Source organism: Cyprinodon tularosa, unplaced genomic scaffold (genome assembly GCF_016077235.1).
Source record: "Cyprinodon tularosa strain WSP-4 unplaced genomic scaffold, ASM1607723v1 ctg521, whole genome shotgun sequence".
Classification (NCBI taxonomy): domain Eukaryota; kingdom Metazoa; phylum Chordata; class Actinopteri; order Cyprinodontiformes; family Cyprinodontidae; genus Cyprinodon; species Cyprinodon tularosa.
Window position 1 is genome coordinate 145,061 of NW_024039254.1, and position 23,523 is coordinate 168,583.

The following is a 23,523-nucleotide window of genomic DNA, read 5'->3' on the forward strand; positions in this document are numbered from 1 at the left end:
ATGAAGGAAATCGCCATCATACGTGGACGGGTGAGTTTTAATAAGATGGTAAAAATGTAAACAATCCGACGCAGGGCTCGCTATGCTAGGTGGCTAACGGCCGGCGGTGCGCGAACAGTTCCAAAGCTACAAGTCATTGGAGTCTCATGTGCAGTTTACGAATGGATGAGTTCAGGAGCTGCAGCTCATAAAGCCAGCAAACAGTGCTAACCGTTAGTGCTAACAACCACTCAGGCATGTAATGTACTTTTAACTAGCTGCTATGTGTTTCAAAGGTTTGGTTAGTAACGTTAACTGCCAAACCTCCCTAAACCCTCCGGGTTTCTCACATATTTGAGCCTTTTCCCGCTGGTTAAATCAAGTTAAGGTGAAATTAATCAAATTAAAACACGGCTGAGAGAGGGAGTCCAGTACGCGGTGGTCATAGGCAGTAGTCTGAGTAGCGGCGGCGGAGACGGTCAACATTGCGGCCACGGAAAGTAATACGTCATGACGCCCAAGCCCCATTATTAATATATTCTTACATGTTTTAAATGCTTGACAGTTAATTACCTGTGACAAAGTGAGCACTGCAGACTCTGGCGTATTCCAGCTTAACACCGTCCAAATCGGACCTGGATATCCGTGTCAGCCATAGGTGACGGCGTTGTTCAGATAGTTGTTTTGTTTTTTCACATTGATTCACGATTACGGCTGGTATGCGATAGAAAGAGCGTTGATCTCCACCTCCACGGGCCGTGCAACCAACAATTACACACGATTTCACCATTTTTCACTGTCAATACTGCCTAAGGCTGCCACCCAATATGGCGGACGCGCTGAGTAGTCACGTGAGCGTGACGTTATCTGAAAACCCCCTATTCACATCCTGTCATCTCAGGTCACTTTCCAGTTCACCAGATCATCCAGTCAGATTGATTCAAAGTTTCTATCTAAGGAAAACCAGCTGAATGCATCAAATCATTGACTCTTCAGCAATCCCTCACAATAAGCATACTTGTAGCGACAGTGGAGAGGAAAAACTCCCTTTTAACAGGAAGAAACCTCCAGCAGAACCAGGCTCAGTGTGAGCGGCCATCTGCTGAGGCCGACTGGGGTTCAAGGAGACAGAAGCAGACATAGAAAAAGAAGCAGACTGACTGGATCCACAGTCGTCTCATATTTCCAGCTTTTGGAAAGCTTCCCGCATATCAGACTCAGTTTTAACTATCAGCACGGAAAACAGCCAAATAGCATTCCTGAACACTTTCTCTCTGCCTACAGGATCCCTATCAGGGCACCATTGTTCTGGCTACAGTGAAAGGCGACGTCCACGACATCGGCAAGAACATTGTAGGAGTGGTGCTGGGCTGTAACAACTTCAGGTTAATACACTTTGATTTTTTACCATACAGGAAATTTTTTTCTGATCCACGCATAACCTTTGATATTTAATCTATTTTTCTCATCTCTGCTGAAAAGTATGGAACCTGTTTCTGAGACAGTCAGAATTATGAGATACAAAATCATAATAATGAGTTAGAAAGTCATAATTTCAATCTTTAAAGTACTAATTATGAGATAAACATTCATAATTACGAATTTCAAAGTCATGATTATGCGATACAAAGTCATAATTATGTGATAAAAAGTGATAATTTCGACTTTCAAAGTCATAATTATCAGATACAAACTCATACCTATGAGATATTTGACTTTTTATCTCATAATTCTGACTTTCTATTTGGCATTTTTTTATATTCATGTGGCAAAAACAGACTTCCATAGAAAAAGTGTCCATGTGTAGATGCAGTCAGATTTTCTCTCCATTTTGGGGGCGTCCTTCCTCTGGAGTTAGGAGCGATGATGCATTTCTATTGTGCATCTAAGAATATAAAACATGAGAAAAAAGTTTAAATCTGAGATAACTGCAGGGTTACTTTCAAAACTTGTTTTTTTTTTATTAAAAATTTTCTTTTTCAAAATTTTGCGTCTCGATTGAAATTTCTTTGAAATTTCCGTTTAGTAAACGTGTGAATTTTAGGTAACAATAATGGAGCAAAGTTCTCTCCATACTTCTGCGCTACAGAAGGAGAAGGAATTCCTTTTGGAAGGCTTAAAGTCCTAAAAACGCATCATTTTGATTAAAGTTTTATGAGATGAAGCATCACACAGCAGAGACATGGAGGATGTTCACATATTCTTTTTATTTTTCACTCCTTTGTATAAAATCAAATAAAAAAATGAGACGATATTACCTGAAGGCAGGATTTTGGGGGAATTAACGAGGTTTTCATGAAGCACCTGGGAGTCTTCCTGATGTCCTCCTGATAATGTTGAGTGATGTTTATAACATAGATGTTCAGCCACATTCAGAGAAGTTCACCAGCTTGTTCGGTCTGTTGCAGGGTGATCGACTTGGGTGTGATGGTTTCCTGTGATCGGATTCTCAGAGAGGCTGTCACTCAGAAAGCTGGTATGGAAAATAATCTGCCTCCCAATTATTATCAAAGTTGGTAGAAAAACATGTATCCAATAAATGTAAAGTTAGTTCCACTATAAGCTGTTAGGTTACAGCTGTTCCCACCACTGAATGGTGGCAGGAATAGGAACCATTTGGTTCCTATTCCTGCCACCATTTAGGATCCATGGAAAAACTGTACTTTATCTGTAGGTTGGTGATGGACTGTACACCTTTATAAACCACATTCCAGCCTCAGCGCTTAGAGGTTATTTGGGTTTTTAAAGGGTTTGTGTAAATAGTCTGATATAAAATTAATTACATTAAGTGGAGAGAAACTGGGAATGACTGTGCGTTCTGAGTATAAATAGTTTTAGTGTTCTGTGATTTTGCAGAACATCAAAACATCATTGTGATGTTAGGATTTAAGCCTAGAAAAAAAAACGATAGCATTTGTATTCAGAAATTTTGTCTACACTTACTGTGAGAACAGATGTAGATAGGGTTTAGAGTGGCTGGAACCCTGTTTGGAATCGTTGGAATGCTGTTTGGAGTAGCTGGAACCCTGTTTGGAGTAGCTGGAACCCTGTTTGGAGTAGCTGGAATGCTGTTTGGAGTAGCTGGAACCCTGTTTGGAGTAGCTGGAACCCTGTTTGGAGTAGCTGGAACCCTGTTTGGAGTAGCTGGAACGCTGTTTGGAGTAGCTGGAACGCTGTTTGGAGTAGCTGGAACCCTGTTTGGAGTAGCTGGAACGCTGTTTGGAGTAGCTGGAACGCTGTTTGGAGTAGCTGGAACGCTGTTTGGAGTAGCTGGAACGCTGTTTGGAGTAGCTGGAACCCTGTTTGGAGTAGCTGGAACCCTGTTTGGAGTAGCTGGAACCCTGTTTGGAGTAGCTGGAACCCTGTTTGGAGTAGCTGGAACGCTGTTTGGAGTAGCTGGAACCCTGTTTGGAGTAGCTGGAACGCTGTTTGGAGTAGCTGGAACGCTGTTTGGAGTAGCTGGAACGCTGTTTGGAGTAGCTGGAACCCTGTTTGGAGTAGCTGGAACGCTGTTTGGAGTAGCTGGAACGCTGTTTGGAGTAGCTGGAACGCTGTTTGGAGTAGCTGGAACGCTGTTTGGAGTAGCTGGAACCCTGTTTGGAGTAGCTGGAACGCTGTTTGGAGTAGCTGGAACGCTGTTTGGAGTAGCTGGAACGCTGTTTGGAGTAGCTGGAACCCTGTTTGGAGTAGCTGGAACGCTGTTTGGAGTAGCTGGAACCCTGTTTGGAGTAGCTGGAACCCTGTTTGGAGTAGCTGGAACGCTGTTTGGAGTAGCTGGAACGCTGTTTGGAGTAGCTGGAACGCTGTTTGGAGTAGCTGGAACGCTGTTTGGAGTAGCTGGAACGCTGTTTGGAGTAGCTGGAACGCTGTTTGGAGTAGCTGGAACGCTGTTTGGAGTAGCTGGAACGCTGTTTGGAGTAGCTGGAACGCTGTTTGGAGTAGCTGGAACCCTGTTTGGAGTAGCTGGAACGCTGTTTGGAGTAGCTGGAACCCCGTTTGGAATCGTTGGAATGCTGTTTGGAGTAGCTGGAATGCTATTTGGAGTAGCTAGAACGCTGTTTGGAGTAGCTGGAACCCCGTTTGGAATCGTTGGAAAGCTGTTTGGAGAAGCTGGAACCCCGTTTGGAATCGTTGGAATGCTATTTGGAGTAGCTAGAACGCTGTTTGGAGTAGCTGGAATGCCGTTTTAAGTAGTTGGAATGCTGTTTGGAGTAGCTGGAATGCCGTTTTAAGTAGCTGGAATGCCGTTTTAAGTAGCTGGAATGCCGTTTTAAGTAGTTGGAATGCTGTTTTAAGTAGTTGGAATGCCGTTTTAAGTAGTTGGAATGCTATTTGGAGTAGCTAGAACGCTGTTTGGAGTAGCTGGAATGCCGTTTTAAGTAGTTGGAATGCCGTTTGGAGTAGCTGGAATGCCGTTTTAAGTAGCTGGAATGCCGTTTTAAGTAGTTGGAATGCTGTTTTAAGTAGTTGGAATGCTATTTGGAGTAGCTAGAACGCTGTTTGGAGTAGCTGGAATGCCGTTTTAAGTAGTTGGAATGCCGTTTGGAGTAGCTGGAATGCCGTTTTAAGTAGTTGGAATGCTGTTTGGAGTAGCTGGAATGCCGTTTTAAGTAGCTGGAATGCCGTTTTAAGTAGTTGGAATGCTGTTTTAAGTAGTTGGAATGCTGTTTTAAGTAGTTGGAATGCTGTTTGGAATAGTTGGAACGCCGTTTGGAGTAGCTGGAACGCCGTTTGAAGTAGCTGGAATGCCGTTTGGAGTAGCTGGAATGCCATTTTAAGTAGTTGGAACGCTGTTTGGAGTAGTTGGAACGCTGTTTGGAGTAGCTGGAACGCTGTTTGGAGTAGTTGGAACGCTGTTTGGAGTAGCTGGAATGCCGTTTGGAGTAGCTGGAATGCCGTTTTAAGTAGTTGGAATGCTGTTTTAAGTAGTTGGAATGCTGTTTGGAGTAGTTGGAATGCCGTTAGAAGTAGTTGGAATGCTGTTTGAAGTTGTTGGAATGTTGTTTAGAGTAGTTGGAACGCTGTTTGGAGTAGTTGGAATGCTGTTTGGAGTAGTTGGAACGCTGTTTGGAGTAGCTGGAACGCCGTTTGAAGTAGTTGGAATGCTGTTTAGAGTAGTTGGAACACGGTCTGGAGTAGTTGGAATGCTGTTTGGAGTAGCTGGAACGCCGTTTGAAGTAGTTGGAATGCTGTTAAGAGTAGTTGGAACACGGTCTGGAGTAGTTGGAACGCTGTTTGGAGTAGCTGGAACGCCGTTTGAAGTAGTTGGAATGCTGTTAAGAGTAGTTGGAACACGGTCTGGAGTAGTTGGAACGCTGTTTGGAGTAGCTAGGAATGCCGTTTGAAGTAGTTGGAATACTTTTTAGAGTAGCTGGAACGCATTGGAGTAGTTTGAACGCTGTTTGGAGCTATTCCTGCCACCATTTAGGATCCATGGAAAAACTGTACTTTATCTGTAGGTTGGTGATGGACTGTACACCTTTATAAACCACATTCCAGCCTCAGCGCTTAGAGGTTATTTGGGTTTTTAAAGGGTTTGTGTAAATAGTCTGATATAAAATTAATTACATTAAGTGGAGAGAAACTGGGAATGACTGTGCGTTCTGAGTATAAATAGTTTTAGTGTTCTGTGATTTTGCAGAACATCAAAACATCATTGTGATGTTAGGATTTAAGCCTAGAAAAAAAAACGATAGCATTTTTATTCAGAAATTTTGTCTACACTTACTGTGAGAACAGATGTAGATAGGGTTTAGAGTGGCTGGAAGCCTGTTTGGAATCGTTGGAATGCTGTTTGGAGTAGCTGGAACCCTGTTTGGAGTAGCTGGAACCCTGTTTGGAGTAGCTGGAATGCTGTTTGGAGTAGCTGGAACCCTGTTTGGAGTAGCTGGAACCCTGTTTGGAGTAGCTGGAACCCTGTTTGGAGTAGCTGGAACGCTGTTTGGAGTAGCTGGAACGCTGTTTGGAGTAGCTGGAACCCTGTTTGGAGTAGCTGGAACGCTGTTTGGAGTAGCTGGAACGCTGTTTGGAGTAGCTGGAACGCTGTTTGGAGTAGCTGGAACGCTGTTTGGAGTAGCTGGAACCCTGTTTGGAGTAGCTGGAACCCTGTTTGGAGTAGCTGGAACCCTGTTTGGAGTAGCTGGAACCCTGTTTGGAGTAGCTGGAACCCTGTTTGGAGTAGCTGGAACGCTGTTTGGAGTAGCTGGAACCCTGTTTGGAGTAGCTGGAACGCTGTTTGGAGTAGCTGGAACGCTGTTTGGAGTAGCTGGAACCCTGTTTGGAGTAGCTGGAACGCTGTTTGGAGTAGCTGGAACGCTGTTTGGAGTAGCTGGAACGCTGTTTGGAGTAGCTGGAACCCTGTTTGGAGTAGCTGGAACGCTGTTTGGAGTAGCTGGAACGCTGTTTGGAGTAGCTGGAACCCTGTTTGGAGTAGCTGGAACGCTGTTTGGAGTAGCTGGAACCCTGTTTGGAGTAGCTGGAACGCTGTTTGGAGTAGCTGGAACGCTGTTTGGAGTAGCTGGAACGCTGTTTGGAGTAGCTGGAACGCTGTTTGGAGTAGCTGGAACGCTGTTTGGAGTAGCTGGAATGCTGTTTGGAGTAGCTGGAACCCTGTTTGGAGTAGCTGGAACGCTGTTTGGAGTAGCTGGAACGCTGTTTGGAGTAGCTGGAACGCTGTTTGGAGTAGCTGGAACGCTGTTTGGAGTAGCTGGAACCCTGTTTGGAGTAGCTGGAACGCTGTTTGGAGTAGCTGGAACCCCGTTTGGAATCGTTGGAATGCTGTTTGGAGTAGCTGGAACCCCGTTTGGAATCGTTGGAAAGCTGTTTGGAGAAGCTGGAACCCCGTTTGGAATCGTTGGAATGCTATTTGGAGTAGCTAGAACGCTGTTTGGAGTAGCTGGAATGCCGTTTGAAGTAGTTGGAATGCCGTTTTAAGTAGTTGGAATGCTGTTTGGAGTAGCTGGAATGCCGTTTTAAGTAGCTGGAATGCCGTTTTAAGTAGCTGGAATGCCGTTTTAAGTAGTTGGAATGCTGTTTTAAGTAGTTGGAATGCTATTTGGAGTAGCTAGAACGCTGTTTGGAGTAGCTGGAATGCCGTTTTAAGTAGTTGGAATGCCGTTTGGAGTAGCTGGAATGCCGTTTTAAGTAGCTGGAATGCCGTTTTAAGTAGTTGGAATGCTGTTTTAAGTAGTTGGAATGCTATTTGGAGTAGCTAGAACGCTGTTTGGAGTAGCTGGAATGCCGTTTTAAGTAGTTGGAATGCCGTTTGGAGTAGCTGGAATGCCGTTTTAAGTAGTTGGAATGCTGTTTGGAGTAGCTGGAATGCCGTTTTAAGTAGCTGGAACGCTGTTTGGAGTAGTTGGAATGCTGTTTGGAGTAGCTGGAACCCTGTTTGGAGTAGCTGGAACCCTGTTTGGAGTAGCTGGAACCCTGTTTGGAGTAGCTGGAACCCTGTTTGGAGTAGCTGGAACCCTGTTTGGAGTAGCTGGAACGCTGTTTGGAGTAGCTGGAACCCTGTTTGGAGTAGCTGGAACGCTGTTTGGAGTAGCTGGAACGCTGTTTGGAGTAGCTGGAACGCTGTTTGGAGTAGCTGGAACGCTGTTTGGAGTAGCTGGAACGCTGTTTGGAGTAGCTGGAACGCTGTTTGGAGTAGCTGGAACGCTGTTTGGAGTAGCTGGAACCCTGTTTGGAGTAGCTGGAACGCTGTTTGGAGTAGCTGGAACCCTGTTTGGAGTAGCTGGAACGCTGTTTGGAGTAGCTGGAACGCTGTTTGGAGTAGCTGGAACGCTGTTTGGAGTAGCTGGAACGCTGTTTGGAGTAGCTGGAACCCCGTTTGGAATCGTTGGAATGCTGTTTGGAGTAGCTGGAACCCCGTTTGGAATCGTTGGAAAGCTGTTTGGAGAAGCTGGAACCCCGTTTGGAATTGTTGGAATGCTATTTGGAGTAGCTAGAACGCTGTTTGGAGTAGCTGGAATGCCGTTTGAAGTAGTTGGAATGCCGTTTTAAGTAGTTGGAATGCTGTTTGGAGTAGCTGGAATGCCGTTTTAAGTAGCTGGAATGCCGTTTTAAGTAGCTGGAATGCCGTTTTAAGTAGTTGGAATGCTGTTTTAAGTAGTTGGAATGCTGTTTTAAGTAGTTGGAATGCTATTTGGAGTAGCTAGAACGCTGTTTGGAGTAGCTGGAATGCCGTTTTAAGTAGTTGGAATGCCGTTTGGAGTAGCTGGAATGCCGTTTTAAGTAGCTGGAATGCCGTTTTAAGTAGTTGGAATGCTGTTTTAAGTAGTTGGAATGCTATTTGGAGTAGCTAGAACGCTGTTTGGAGTAGCTGGAATGCCGTTTTAAGTAGTTGGAATGCCGTTTGGAGTAGCTGGAATGCCGTTTTAAGTAGTTGGAATGCTGTTTGGAGTAGCTGGAATGCCGTTTTAAGTAGCTGGAACGCTGTTTGGAGTAGTTGGAACGCTGTTTGGAGTAGCTGGAATGCCGTTTGGAGTAGCTGGAATGCCGTTTTAAGTAGTTGGAATGCTGTTTTAAGTAGTTGGAATGCTGTTTGGAATAGTTGGAACGCCGTTTGGAGTAGCTGGAACGCCGTTTGAAGTAGCTGGAATGCCGTTTGGAGTAGCTGGAATGCCGTTTTAAGTAGTTGGAATGCTGTTTTAAGTAGTTGGAATGCTGTTTGGAGTAGTTTGAATGCCGTTAGAAGTAGTTGGAATGCTGTTTGAAGTTGTTGGAATGTTGTTTAGAGTAGTTGGAACGCTGTTTGGAGTAGTTGGAATGCTGTTTGGAGTAGTTGGAATGCTGTTTGGAGTAGTTGGAACGCTGTTTGGAGTAGCTGGAACGCCGTTTGAAGTAGTTGGAATGCTGTTTAGAGTAGTTGGAACACGGTCTGGAGTAGTTGGAATGCTGTTTGGAGTAGCTGGAACGCCGTTTGAAGTAGTTGGAATGCTGTTAAGAGTAGTTGGAACACGGTCTGGAGTAGTTGGAACGCTGTTTGGAGTAGCTGGAACGCCGTTTGAAGTAGTTGGAATGCTGTTAAGAGTAGTTGGAACACGGTCTGGAGTAGCTGGAATGCCGTTTGGAGTAGCTGGAATGCCGTTTTAAGTAGTTGGAATGCTGTTTTAAGTAGTTGGAATGCTGTTTGGAATAGTTGGAACGCCGTTTGGAGTAGCTGGAACGCCGTTTGAAGTAGCTGGAATGCCGTTTGGAGTAGCTGGAATGCCGTTTTAAGTAGTTGGAATGCTGTTTTAAGTAGTTGGAATGCTGTTTGGAGTAGTTGGAATGCCGTTAGAAGTAGTTGGAATGCTGTTTGAAGTTGTTGGAATGTTGTTTAGAGTAGTTGGAACGCTGTTTGGAGTAGTTGGAATGCTGTTTGGAGTAGTTGGAACGCTGTTTGGAGTAGCTGGAACGCCGTTTGAAGTAGTTGGAATGCTGTTTAGAGTAGTTGGAACACGGTCTGGAGTAGTTGGAATGCTGTTTGGAGTAGCTGGAACGCCGTTTGAAGTAGTTGGAATGCTGTTAAGAGTAGTTGGAACACGGTCTGGAGTAGTTGGAACGCTGTTTGGAGTAGCTGGAACGCCGTTTGAAGTAGTTGGAATGCTGTTAAGAGTAGTTGGAACACGGTCTGGAGTAGTTGGAACGCTGTTTGGAGTAGCTAGGAATGCCGTTTGAAGTAGTTGGAATACTTTTTAGAGTAGCTGGAACGCATTGGAGTAGTTTGAACGCTGTTTGGAGCTATTCCTGCCACCATTTAGGATCCATGGAAAAACTGTACTTTATCTGTAGGTTGGTGATGGACTGTACACCTTTATAAACCACATTCCAGCCTCAGCGCTTAGAGGTTATTTGGGTTTTTAAAGGGTTTGTGTAAATAGTCTGATATAAAATTAATTACATTAAGTGGAGAGAAACTGGGAATGACTGTGCGTTCTGAGTATAAATAGTTTTAGTGTTCTGTGATTTTGCAGAACATCAAAACATCATTGTGATGTTAGGATTTAAGCCTAGAAAAAAAAACGATAGCATTTTTATTCAGAAATTTTGTCTACACTTACTGTGAGAACAGATGTAGATAGGGTTTAGAGTGGCTGGAACCCTGTTTGGAATCGTTGGAATGCTGTTTGGAGTAGCTGGAACCCTGTTTGGAGTAGCTGGAACCCTGTTTGGAGTAGCTGGAATGCTGTTTGGAGTAGCTGGAACCCTGTTTGGAGTAGCTGGAACCCTGTTTGGAGTAGCTGGAACCCTGTTTGGAGTAGCTGGAACGCTGTTTGGAGTAGCTGGAACGCTGTTTGGAGTAGCTGGAACGCTGTTTGGAGTAGCTGGAACGCTGTTTGGAGTAGCTGGAACGCTGTTTGGAGTAGCTGGAACCCTGTTTGGAGTAGCTGGAACCCTGTTTGGAGTAGCTGGAACCCTGTTTGGAGTAGCTGGAACCCTGTTTGGAGTAGCTGGAACCCTGTTTGGAGTAGCTGGAACGCTGTTTGGAGTAGCTGGAACCCTGTTTCGAGTAGCTGGAACGCTGTTTGGAGTAGCTGGAACGCTGTTTGGAGTAGCTGGAACCCTGTTTGGAGTAGCTGGAACGCTGTTTGGAGTAGCTGGAACGCTGTTTGGAGTAGCTGGAACGCTGTTTGGAGTAGCTGGAACCCTGTTTGGAGTAGCTGGAACGCTGTTTGGAGTAGCTGGAACGCTGTTTGGAGTAGCTGGAACCCTGTTTGGAGTAGCTGGAACGCTGTTTGGAGTAGCTGGAACCCTGTTTGGAGTAGCTGGAACGCTGTTTGGAGTAGCTGGAACGCTGTTTGGAGTAGCTGGAACGCTGTTTGGAGTAGCTGGAACGCTGTTTGGAGTAGCTGGAACGCTGTTTGGAGTAGCTGGAACCCTGTTTGGAGTAGCTGGAACGCTGTTTGGAGTAGCTGGAACCCCGTTTGGAATCGTTGGAATGCTGTTTGGAGTAGCTGGAACCCCGTTTGGAATCGTTGGAAAGCTGTTTGGAGAAGCTGGAACCCCGTTTGGAATCGTTGGAATGCTATTTGGAGTAGCTAGAACGCTGTTTGGAGTAGCTGGAATGCCGTTTGAAGTAGTTGGAATGCCGTTTTAAGTAGTTGGAATGCTGTTTGGAGTAGCTGGAATGCCGTTTTAAGTAGCTGGAATGCCGTTTTAAGTAGCTGGAATGCCGTTTTAAGTAGTTGGAATGCTGTTTTAAGTAGTTGGAATGCTGTTTTAAGTAGTTGGAATGCTATTTGGAGTAGCTAGAACGCTGTTTGGAGTAGCTGGAATGCCGTTTTAAGTAGCTGGAATGCCGTTTTAAGTAGCTGGAATGCCGTTTTAAGTAGTTGGAATGCTGTTTTAAGTAGTTGGAATGCTGTTTTAAGTAGTTGGAATGCTGTTTGGAATAGTTGGAACGCCGTTTGGAGTAGCTGGAACGCCGTTTGAAGTAGCTGGAATGCCGTTTGGAGTAGCTGGAATGCCATTTTAAGTAGTTGGAACGCTGTTTGGAGTAGTTGGAACGCTGTTTGGAGTAGCTGGAACGCTGTTTGGAGTAGTTGGAACGCTGTTTGGAGTAGCTGGAATGCCGTTTGGAGTAGCTGGAATGCCGTTTTAAGTAGTTGGAATGCTGTTTTAAGTAGTTGGAATGCTGTTTGGAGTAGTTGGAATGCCGTTAGAAGTAGTTGGAATGCTGTTTGAAGTTGTTGGAATGTTGTTTAGAGTAGTTGGAACGCTGTTTGGAGTAGTTGGAATGCTGTTTGGAGTAGTTGGAACGCTGTTTGGAGTAGCTGGAACGCCGTTTGAAGTAGTTGGAATGCTGTTTAGAGTAGTTGGAACACGGTCTGGAGTAGTTGGAATGCTGTTTGGAGTAGCTGGAACGCCGTTTGAAGTAGTTGGAATGCTGTTAAGAGTAGTTGGAACACGGTCTGGAGTAGTTGGAACGCTGTTTGGAGTAGCTGGAACGCCGTTTGAAGTAGTTGGAATGCTGTTAAGAGTAGTTGGAACACGGTCTGGAGTAGTTGGAACGCTGTTTGGAGTAGCTAGGAATGCCGTTTGAAGTAGTTGGAATACTTTTTAGAGTAGCTGGAACGCATTGGAGTAGTTTGAACGCTGTTTGGAGCAGCTGGAACGCTGTTTGGAGCAGCTGGAACGCTGTTTGGAGTAGTTGGAACGCTGTTTGGAGTAGTTGGAATACTATTTGTAGTAGCTGGAATGCTGTTTACAGTAGGTGAAACAGTGGAGCTAATATTTTCAAAGGATGTTCATTTCCCAGTCAGTGAGACTTTTCCGAGTCTGTCCCGCTGAGGACTTGGATGTCGTCTGTGCTCATAGATCTCTCTTTGTCTGGAGCAGATATCATCGGCCTGTCGGGCCTCATCACTCCCTCTCTGGATGAAATGATTTATGTGGCCAAAGAAATGGAGCGACTTGGAATGACAACACCCCTGCTGATTGGAGGAGCCACCACATCAAAGTAAATCAGCCGTGTGCCTTTTTAGGAACCCTGCAGCCGATCAATGTGTCACTGTTTGGTTTTCCGGATTTAATGTCATGTTTTTTTGTGTAGGACACACACAGCAGTGAAGATTGCGCCGTGTTACAGCTGTCCTGTTGTCCATGTCCTCGATGCCTCCAGGAGTGTGGTTGTGGTAAGATTATTCATCAGTAAACATTTAAAATCAGTAAACATGCCATGAACAGAACAGCTGGCATTTGTTTGGAAAGTTGAGGTCTCTGCTGTAATTCCAACTTCCTGAAACATGTTTGACTCGGTGGGAACGTGTCATTTAGCTCGTTAAAGCACATCCTTCCATGTATGTTGGTGTATCTATAAGACTCGGTGCGGAGGAGCAGCGGCTCAGCGCCGAGGCCCTCTCTAACGGGGGTGTCCAGTCATCCTGCAGAGGAAGCTTGTTACATCGGCTTGTATCCAGGATCAGGCATGACATGGATTTCATGACCAGAGAAGAGACTGGGATTGTAGAGCGTCATGCTACCTGAGAGTTTCCTGAGAGTTTCCTCTTTCTGCTCAGCCTTCTCTTCACCACAACAGACCGGCTGCTGCACCAGTCAGTCCATCAGTCTCCTGCCTCGTTTTACCCACATTCATTAAACACGAACCAAAGAAAGCTGAACTCTTCCCCAGGCAAGAATTCCCTGGTGACTTTAGATGGCAGGTCGCTTTTCTAGGGAACTGTAACTGACTTGGAGGAGCAGCTTCCCACTCAGCTGTGAGCCGCTCCGGTGAACGCTGCAGGTCAGGACTAGAGAGTCAGCAGAAAGACTGTAACCATGAAATTTCATTTACTTTTAGTTCAGTTTACAAATATTTGGCCAATTCACAAAAAGGGTAATTTCAGGATAAAAAAAGAAAAGATTGGATGGAGTTAAAGACTCTCCTGGAGAGACGGCTGCTTGCAGACTGTGCAGCGATTCCTCATAACAGGTAGAACCAGAACCAGGGCCGATGTGAGCAGCCTGCTGCTGCGGCCGGCTGGGTTCTGAGCAGACGGATCTAAGACACAGAGGAACACGGGATGCTGACGACCCGCCGTCTGTCTTCTGACCTCATTCACTGTTTCCAGCAGCTTCCCAGGCTGCAGCAATTTCCTCATAACACCACTGATGTCGATGGGGATTATTTCCAGACCCACTGCTGAACTTTCCAGCTGTTCTGTTGTTGAACTAAAGGTTTAAGTCTGCTGGGATTCATCCCATTTTGTTTCTGTCCCAGTGCTCCCAGCTGCTGGAGGAGGGAGCCAGGGAGGAGTATTTTGAGGACGTGAAGGAGGAGTATGAGGACATCAGGCAGGAGCATTATGACTCCCTGAAGGTGAGAGCTGCAAAGTCTTCGGGTCCAGGAATCCTTTCCCACCAGCCGCCGGTTCTTGGATCATGAATTGGTGGAGCATAAAATAAAAGCAGTTTTTTTCTTCCCTGTAACGCCTCCAGGAGCGTCGCTACCTTTCTCTCGCTGAGGCCAGACAGAAGGCTTTACGTGCCGACTGGGCCGCTGCGCCCAGACCAGGTGAGTTGGAACAGATTGGAGGATTTTAAACCACTGGAATGTTTTACTAGGATTCTCCTTCCAGAACTTTGTCTTTGTGTCGCAGTGCGCCCTCAGTTCCTGGGCACTCGTGTGTTTGAGTGTTACGATCTGAACGGTCTGCTGGACTTCATCGACTGGAAGCCTTTCTTTGACGTGTGGCAGCTCAGAGGGAAATACCCCAATAGAGGATACCCCAAGATTTTCAACGACAAGACTGTTGGTATGGACCGCTTTTAACCTTTCAACCTGCCGGGGTTCTTCCACCCATTCATCCTGCCTCTTGAGGGCGGTTCAGCTCAGAAAGCGGTGCGGCGGTGCAGGAATACGCCACAAAACCAAAGTTAAACCGCAGTTAGATCGATGACCTCATCGCTGTTGATCTTTCACAGCCACTGGGAACAGAAATGTAGTTCAATCCACCTGCAGGCGACCGGAAGATCAGAATGTTTAACACACTATATATACCCTGGTTCTCCTGGGAAATGCAGTCTTCCTTCAGAGGAAACAATACCGCCTTTGTCCACTGGGGGGCCCCAAAATCAACCAAAACTGAAAATTCTTTAGAACTGTTTTGACTCGGTAATATTACTTATAAAAATGTATGACTTCATTGTGGGATGCTGACTTGAGTTTTAGTTCGGATCTGCTCAGTGCCAAAAACAAAAATATATATTTAACTGATGGTGGAAGTTTAACCCGCAGGAAAAAAAGCCGCCAACATGGCAGCCTGGAGCTCAGCCCCCCCCAGCAAGAACCAGGGGTACCAAGGTTCCCATTCATCCCTGATAAGTGTAATTTTTTATGCAGATTTTATCGGTTACTTTTTTTTTCCTTGGGATTTCTCATATTGCGTATTTTTCTAATTGCTTCTCAGAAAAAAGCATTTAAAACAAGAATGAAATTCGTAAAAAAAATCAATCAAAAAAAGAGAAATTGAAAAATAATTGTAAAAATAAAAAATTTGTAATAAAAGATAAAAACTGATAAGACGATTCGAAAAAATAAAAAGGTATGGAAAATTAATTTGAAAACAGCCGAAAGAAGAAAATTTGAGGAAAAAATTTTACGTTTTTTTCTAAAAATATTTTTTGGTTCAAACATCTTTAAGTTTTATTTGAAACAATAATGGAGCAACATTTACTCCATACACTCTTACTAACATGCTTAGTCCTGATGAATGAATTAATCGTTAATTTTTATTGTTTTTGTGGTATAAAAGTTGCCATTTTGGGTTATTGTCAAAGTTTTTTTTTTGCTCTGATCGTTAATATATCTAGTCTGGTTTTTATTTTACTGACTGAAACCTTGATTGAAGTTTTTTTTAAAGTCACTTTGAGTGTTGAAATTTTGTAATTTGTTGAATCTAAACAGTGATTGGATAATAGCTTTTACTTGGAATCGATTTTTACTCAAATCTTAATAATAAATCATTTAAAAGATGACTTCTGTTCCACCCAAAAGATGCTTTAAAAACAGAAATGTTATTTAAAAAAAGGCTGATTATTTGGATACTTACAGATTTTTTTTGAATATCATTAGGTTTATATCTGACCTGATGGATTTGAAAAAAGTATTTAAAGATAATTTATAACCTATTTTCCACATAATGTTTTAGTTCCAATCTTTCCAAACCTTCAGCCTTTCTACCAACTGTGCTTCTTTCTGGATTTTAAAAGAAGAAACTTTTAAGTGAAGAAGAGCCACTCGTCCACCATGATGGTTCTGCTTCTGTTAATCTGAGCAACAGATTATGATTTACTGGTGTTCTAGAATAATCCACATTCCCAGATACTTCATGTTTCCAGTTTTAAAAGGAATAGTTGGAAGGAGACGAACTTCAGGGAAGGCAGGAAGGACTTTATTAGTTTTCTGAAATGGGTTTATTCTTTCAGAAAGAGCTCCACATCGTCGGCGTAGAAACCAACCTATTTCTCTTTCCCAGATTATCTATGGATGAACGGATTTTTTAAAGCAAAGCAAAGTTTAATCTGTTGACGGCAGCTGATTTGAAGCTCTTTTCTTCAACATCATGTTTCCTTTCAGTGTGGCTCCATGTTCCGTGTTGTTAGTTTCTAAGGGGGAAGCAGAACATCCTACCTTAAATGTTTTTCCCATGATGCTGCCGTACGCCGTGACATAAGCATACGGCTTGTTTTCCCTAAACATCTCTGGTTTTCCTTGAAGGTGCTGAAGCTCGCAGAGTCTTTGATGACGCCCAGTCGTTGCTCCATCGCATGATCGACAGCCGCAGCCTGGAGGGGCGGGGCCTGGTGGGATTCTGGCGCGCACAGAGCGTCGGCGATGACATCAATGTGTACGAAGACGACGACGACGTGGTTCGGAGTGACGTAAAACCCATCGCCACTCTTCACGGCTTACGGCAGCAGGTGAGACTCGTGGTCTGTAGTTCAGCGCCGGCTTTACAACAAACATGGAAGTCGTTTATCGTTTGGTGTTTATTGGGCAGGCGGAGAAGGACGGCTCCAGATCAGAGCCCTTCCTGTGTGTTTCTGACTTCGTGGCGCCCGTGGAGAGCGGCGTGGCCGACTACATCGGGATGTTTGCTGTAGGCGTGTTTGGAGCCGAGGAGCTGAGTCAGCAGTTCCAGACCCAGGGAGACGATTACAGCAGCATCATGGTTAAAGCTCTGGCTGATCGATTAGCTGAGGTAAGGTCTGCAGGAGGAACGCGGAGTTCAGAGGTCACAGCCGAGGCAGGATGATGTAACCGCTGCCGCCGTGATCTCTGGTTCACAGATAGACGAGGCAGTAGGGCGGCAGCTAACGGTTATTTTGAAAATCTGTTATTTTTCCAATAAAGCAATAAATAAACGGATAGAAAAAGGTTCCTAAAGAAGATTTTTTATGAAATTAAAGCAGGTGAAACAAAAGCTTTTCCACCTCAGGTGTTCTGGATTATAGAGCATGTTTTCAAGAGAAAAACATTTTTTTATTATCAAAGTGTTTATTTTTTACAATCTTGATATAATTGCTGCTCTAAGAGGGTCGCTCTATCAGATAAAGGCTGGTTTTAGAGTCTCTGTACTCCAGTTAATGATTATTTCGATAATCAATTAATGACAAGTCATTGTTTCATCCCTATGAGGCAGCAGTCTCCATGGAGACCACGGCGCCGTTTAATCCCATCATCAACAAACTGATGTTTGGATTATTGTCGGGTTCTGCTTTCCTCTTTTTCATCAATTTAATCATTAGTTTTAAAGAAAAGTTCCGTCAGCAGGAATAATCAATGGATCATTATTTATACCTAAAACTAATACGTTCACGTTGACTTAATAAATTTAGCGTTAATCGGTAATAAAATTAAAATAATTTTCATCGCGATCGCTGAGTCTGGGAGCGGCCATTTTACCCAAATATTATAACCCCTCCCTCCTGCCATCTTCCAGCAGTGACGTCACGGTGCGGTAAGCCTAGCGCCATTCTCCCCCCTTTACAAGCAAAATCAATGGGAACTATTAGACACATCTGCAATCAACAACAATTATTGAAGATTTCCAGAGGACTTCACCATTGAAATTCACCAGAGCTATAGTGAAACTGACAATGCCCACGTGCATGGCAGCTGGATGTTGGAATACATCGGGTAAAAGTGAAAAAAAACAAACAGTTATTTCACCTTTCCGATTACTGATCCTCCACGGACGGGTTGGTCGTTGGATCGCCAACTTGAAGAGGGAGGATTTGCCATCGAACTTCTGGCCAGAGAAAAAACCCGTAATATGTAGCCAACATTTGGAAGAAGAATGTTTTCAAGATGACTTGGATAATAGCGCGTTGTTACAAACACCAGATACAGCACTGGGACTTGATCAACAGCCGATACCGCACCGTGACGTCACAAACCAGTAGGTGGCAGTAGTGTTCTTTGACAAACATGGATGCCTCCAGTAAAGCACATTCACATGAAAATTACTCTGAATTAAAAACACTGATCATTTATTGAACAGGATGGAATAATTTAATATTTAAAGGACTTTCAGAAGTTTGAATTCTGAATATGAGCGGACTTCTCCTTTAAGTCTAGAAGAATAAAAAAATGAATAGGATCAGGGAAAAATTGTTTCTTTTGGATCAAATCAGCTTAAATCAGAAGTAATGATGGTTTCATTTGGTAGATCTGAACTCGCTGATCCGACTCTAATTAAATCAAACCAGAAAGTATTCATGAAGGAAGCAGGAAGACGGGATGTGCTGCTAAATAGAGATGGATTCGCCTCCCTGATATAAATATGACTATGACTCTTCTGTGGATGAGCCATCTTCTATGGAGCCCTCTGTTGGAGCAGTGGCTCATCTGTAGCTGAGAGGAAGCGTCTGGATCAGCTGATCAGGAAGTGCCAGCTCTGTGATTGGATGTTCTTTGGACTCTGGAAACAGACGGATCCTAACTAAATGAACATCTCTGTTGGATAATGTCTCCCACCCCATGCATGAAGCTGGTGCTGAACTGGAGAGCTCCTTCAGTGACAGACTGCTGCCCCCTAAATGCACCTGAAGGTCATCCACCTGTGACTCTCGTTCCTCAAAGAAAAAACCCTCCCTTCCTCAAAGTCACATGATCGAATGATTTCAGATTCATTACGTCACATTAACAAAAAATGGAAAACATAAATAATTCCCCCAAAAAATGTAGAATGTTTTCTTATAATCAAACTTGAGTTTCCAGATAAAAATCACGTTTATCAATTATACAGAAATGTGTTAATAGATACATTAATAATAGATTTTGATTGAAGGATAGAGAGTTTTTACCTCAAAGATTTAATTTGAGACAAACATGGTGAGTGAGGAAGCTGGGAGCGCAGCGTTAGCATAGCTACGTGGATGGAGGTGGTCGTCATCTACGTAGCAACCAAACTGGATGCTAAACCTTCTGAAAATATACGGGAGGAGGATGAATGATGAAGAGCAGAGGTCTGAGGATAGAGTCCATCAGGGCGAAGGTGATCAGAGCTGGACAGCTTAGCATATTTAGACATTAAAAATAAATGGTTGGAGTCAAAGATCAAGACTGAGGATAAAGAAACGATGTGCATCAGTCGTCATATACGCCGCCGTCTGGTGGAGGTTTGACATTTGTGGCTAATCCAGCTGCAGTGAGATGATGAACAGCTGGGGATGGTTTCTGATTGCGATCTGATCGTAGATTTCTCTAACCAAGGAGTGTCTGACAGTGTCTGATCCTCCCATTTAAAGATCTCCTCTCCTGACTCTCCTCCAGGCCTTCGCTGAGGAGCTGCACGCTCGTGTGCGGAAGGAGCTGTGGGGCTACAGCTCCGACGAGGCCCTGCAGGCCTCAGACCTTCACAGAGTTCGCTACCAAGGCATCCGACCGGCAGCCGGCTACCCCAGCCAGCCGGACCACACCGAGAAGCTCGTAATGTGGAGCCTGGCCGGCGTCAAGGAGAAGACAGGTGAGAAACACTCATTCATTATTCATTCACTTCTACTTCTACAATCACAAGAACGTGAGTACGGACTTGTGTCCTCGCCAAGTGTGTTCTTTAGAAGAACCCAGGAAAGAACCCAGAAAACCAAAAAGCTAGACTAAGGTCTGCCACAGAGAGCGAGAGCATCAGGGAAGCATCCAGGTTATGTGCCGAAGCAGCTGACCTCCATGACTTCCTGCCAAAGGAGCAGATCTGGAGCCGTAAACATGGAAACGACTCCAAACATCCGGGTAAAAACATCCTGGAGCGAAAGAGGAAGAAGATCTGGGAATTCCTCGGTTGGATCCAGATCTACAGCCAACCTGAAACGAGCTGAACGTTCAGGGAGCCGCAGAAAAAACCTTCAGAGCTCCAGATGCTTCCAGAGGTTCCTTCACTGCTTGTTTTAGAAGCAAAATGTTTGATTTTCCGGTGTTTAAAGGCACCAAAGAAAAGATTTAAAAAGTTTCTGCTTTCCACAGATCAAACACGACCTCATTACTCAAAGGAAATTTAAGCTGGAAAACTTCTAGAATTTGAATGCATGCTGTGCTTCTTCTGGGATCTCAGCTGCAGACATGAAATGTGTAAAAATAAATCCTGTTCCACCGACTGATGCTCAGGGTTTCTGCAGCTGTTTGCTGCTAAATGTTAAAACTTCCAGCAGCCATTTTAATTATGAATCAAGTAAAAAAAGAAAAAGCTCTGATATGATGAGAGCCGAAGCTAGAAGCTTTGGAAGAGAACAAAAACCTGTAGTTACCACCAGGGGGAGCGCTAGTATTGTCACAGCTGCATTGATCCCAGAATAGAAGCCTGCTGGTATGGAGAGATATTTGTGCCATCGGTTTGAGCGCGCAGGAACCAATCCGAGCGCGCAGTGAGACAACACGCGCGCGCAAAACCGGTCTGGCGCGCGCTCAACTCTGAAAAACCCTCTCAACACACTGTTCTCGCGCTCAGTTTCATCTCTGCGCGTGCTCGAATCCGTCTCTGCTCGCGCTTGCTCTCCTGCTCTCTCTCCGCGCTCAACACCAGCTGTGCGCTCGGCTGTTTCTCCGCTCGCTCGACTCTCTGCGCTCGCAACTTCAGCAATGTATGTAAATGAACCATACCATCAGCCAATCACACCCAGCTTCTTTTCATCCAATGAAAGCATTCCTTCCTTCTTCTTCTTTTCTATCATGGCGGTTCGCAAGCAACTTCAAGGTGCATACCGCCACCTACTGTTCATGAGTGTGTAGCAACATTGTTTTACATCTATTAAATTCTATTTTTTAATTTTGCATTCTGAAGATAACTAAATAATGCTTTCCTTAATCTATAAACATCCTTTATATTTCCTTTATTTCCCAATAATCCTTTAAGACTCCATTCTTGGCCTGTCATTTCAACTACTCTTCTCAATTTTTCCCTTTCAGGTTCATATGTTTTACAGTTCATTAATATGTAAGCATTCGTTCCAAATACTACATCCGGTTAGATGAAAAAAAAATAAATAAATAAATAAAAACACAATCAGGAAAATCAAACAACTCTTACAGTTATTTTGTCAACATTCCTAAGATAGTACTATAAAATATCTTGAATTATCTCAAATAAACTTCAGTAAAACAGTTATTAGATCATTGCCTCATCCATCTCTTTTACCTGCTATTGACATGGATTTAAATTTGCTGTTTTAAAAGAAAAATAAGGAGGATATTTCAGGTTCAAGTATGGTTCAACAGTATATAGATAATGTTTTGGATCATATTGGCCTTACTCTTAGCTTTTGTGGCGGGTGTTTCTTCTTTTTGTTGTTTTTTATGGAGGTTGGCAAACAACAATTACCGCCACCAACTGAAAAATCCTGTTTATCAAATTATTCTTTTTAATATATATAATAAAGAATAACCCTCTTATTTAGAGTCCATCTGTAAAAGGTCTTCTAAATAATAATTGTTAAATTTCAGATCAGGTCTGCTGTCTGAATAATTGCGTTTAAATTAATATAACAGTCGCTGATCTAAAATCAGAGCAAACTAAACTTCTTAATGGAACGATTTCTTCAATCCATTGTAAGGCCAATATGATCCAAAACATTTCTCCTTTGTAGGCTGAATTCCATCACTGATTCTTTTACCCGATTTAAAAATAAATTATGAAACTAAAACAAAACACCATTCCTAATATTGGAATATTTTGAAGCATCCATAAAAAATTTAACATATCCATAATATTTTTTATCTATATATTGTTGAACCATACTGGAACCTGAAATATCCTCCTTATTTTTCTTTTAAAACATCAAATTTAAATCCATGTCAATAGCAGGTAAAAGAGATGGATGAGGCAATGATCTAATAACTGTTTTACTGAAGTTTATTTGAGATAATTCAAGATATTTTATAGTACTATCTTAGGAATGTTGACAAAATAACTGTAAGAGTTGTTTGATTTTCCTGATTGTGTTTTTATTTATTTATGTATTTTTTTTCATCTAACCGGATGTAGTATTTGGAACGAATGCTTACATATTAATGAACTGTAAAACATATGAACCTGAAAGGGAAAAATTGAGAAGAGTAGTTGAAATGACAGGCCAAGAATGGAGTCTTAAAGGATTATTGGGAAATAAAGGAAATATAAAGGATGTTTATAGATTAAGGAAAGCATTATTTAGTTATCTTCAGAATGCAAAATTAAAAAATAGAATTTAATAGCTGTAAAACAATGTTGCTACACACTCATGAACAGTAGGTGGCGGTATGCACCTTAAAGTTGCTTGCGATCCGCCATGATAGAAAAGAAGAAGAAGGAAGGAATGCTTTCATTGGATGAAAAGAAGCTGAGTGTGATTGGCTGATGGTATGGTTCATTTACATACATTGCTGAAGTTGCGAGCGCAGAGAGTCGAGCGAGCGGAGAAACAGCTGAGCGCACAGCTGGTGTTGAGCGCGGAGAGAGAGCAGGTCGAGCGAGCGCGAGCAGAGACGGATTCGAGCACGCACAGAGATGAAACTGAGCGCGAGAACAGTGTGTTGAGAGGGTTTTACAGAGTTGAGCGCGCGCCAGACCGGTTTTACGCGCGCGCGTGTTGTCTCACTGCGCGCTCGGATTGGTTCCTGCGCGCTCAAACCGATGGCACAAATATCTCTCCATATGCTGGGACCTGTTGATGAAAGTCTGTAACCCTGTCTGGTGTCTGTCTGTCTTCAGGAATCGGTCTGACCGAGTCGCTGGCCATGACTCCCGCTGCGTCCGTCTCCGGACTTTACTTCTCCCATCCTCAGGCTTCTTACTTTGCTGTGGGAAAAATCACCAAAGAGCAGGTTCACCTTTCATTTTATTTAGAAAATAATAATTCTGCTTTTTCTAAGTTGCTAACTGGTTAGCTAGATTCTTCCGACAAAACCGGCTACAACCAAACTTGCTTGAGAACCATCCTCCACAACAATCCCGCCCTCTTCATAATCGACCAATCACATTCACTTTATTCACTCCTGTAAAGTCAGGAACCACTCAGGAGAATTCAGAAATGCAACAGAACAGCTGCTTCCCTATGACTTAAAAAAAAAAAAAAAAAAAAAAAAGAGTCTTTAGTTTAACCTTTAAGCTGCATTAGTATCTATTTACTGTGGATCTTTGATGGTTCCACTGGTGCCAGAACGCAGCCGAAACAAAGTCAAACAAAGAGTTAATTTCCACTTTAATCCCGGTTCTAAAAACAATACAGCAAGCCGGGTTTGATTGGCCGATTGGACAAATGCCTTTTATGTAAAGATCACCTTAAAATAATTGCTGTTTAATATTAATATAATAAAATATAATATAAACAAGTTAAACTGAGCAGAACAATTATTTTCTGCAGGAGGTTTTAAGCTCGGCTAATTTTAGTAGATAAACCGGATTTTCTGGAGAGTTTAGACGCTAAACTGAAAGATGGTTGAAGCTTTAATAATTCCTGGTTTTCACTAATAGATGATTATGTTGCTGATTCTGGGACCTGCTGGTTTTTGAAGCATTCAGACCGATGATCTCCGCTGCTTCGCCTTTGGCAGCTGCTGATTCGGGTCCTAAGTCTGGATCG

General features: G+C 43.4%; 1 protein-coding gene across 1 annotated transcript in view; it reads left to right on the forward strand.

Annotated features, from left to right (window-relative positions):
• mtr (5-methyltetrahydrofolate-homocysteine methyltransferase) overlaps positions 1-23,523 on the forward strand; it is a 59,391-nt gene that overhangs the window by 34,093 nt on the left and 1,775 nt on the right. The window contains exons 22-32 of the mRNA XM_038303942.1: positions 1,264-1,364; positions 2,388-2,455; positions 12,304-12,424; positions 12,518-12,599; positions 13,685-13,783; positions 13,903-13,978; positions 14,064-14,219; positions 16,184-16,386; positions 16,467-16,667; positions 19,244-19,436; positions 22,653-22,765. Of these exons, the coding sequence (XP_038159870.1) occupies positions 1,264-1,364; positions 2,388-2,455; positions 12,304-12,424; positions 12,518-12,599; positions 13,685-13,783; positions 13,903-13,978; positions 14,064-14,219; positions 16,184-16,386; positions 16,467-16,667; positions 19,244-19,436; positions 22,653-22,765 (1,413 nt within the window). The remainder of the gene's footprint in view (positions 1-1,263; positions 1,365-2,387; positions 2,456-12,303; positions 12,425-12,517; positions 12,600-13,684; positions 13,784-13,902; positions 13,979-14,063; positions 14,220-16,183; positions 16,387-16,466; positions 16,668-19,243; positions 19,437-22,652; positions 22,766-23,523) is intronic.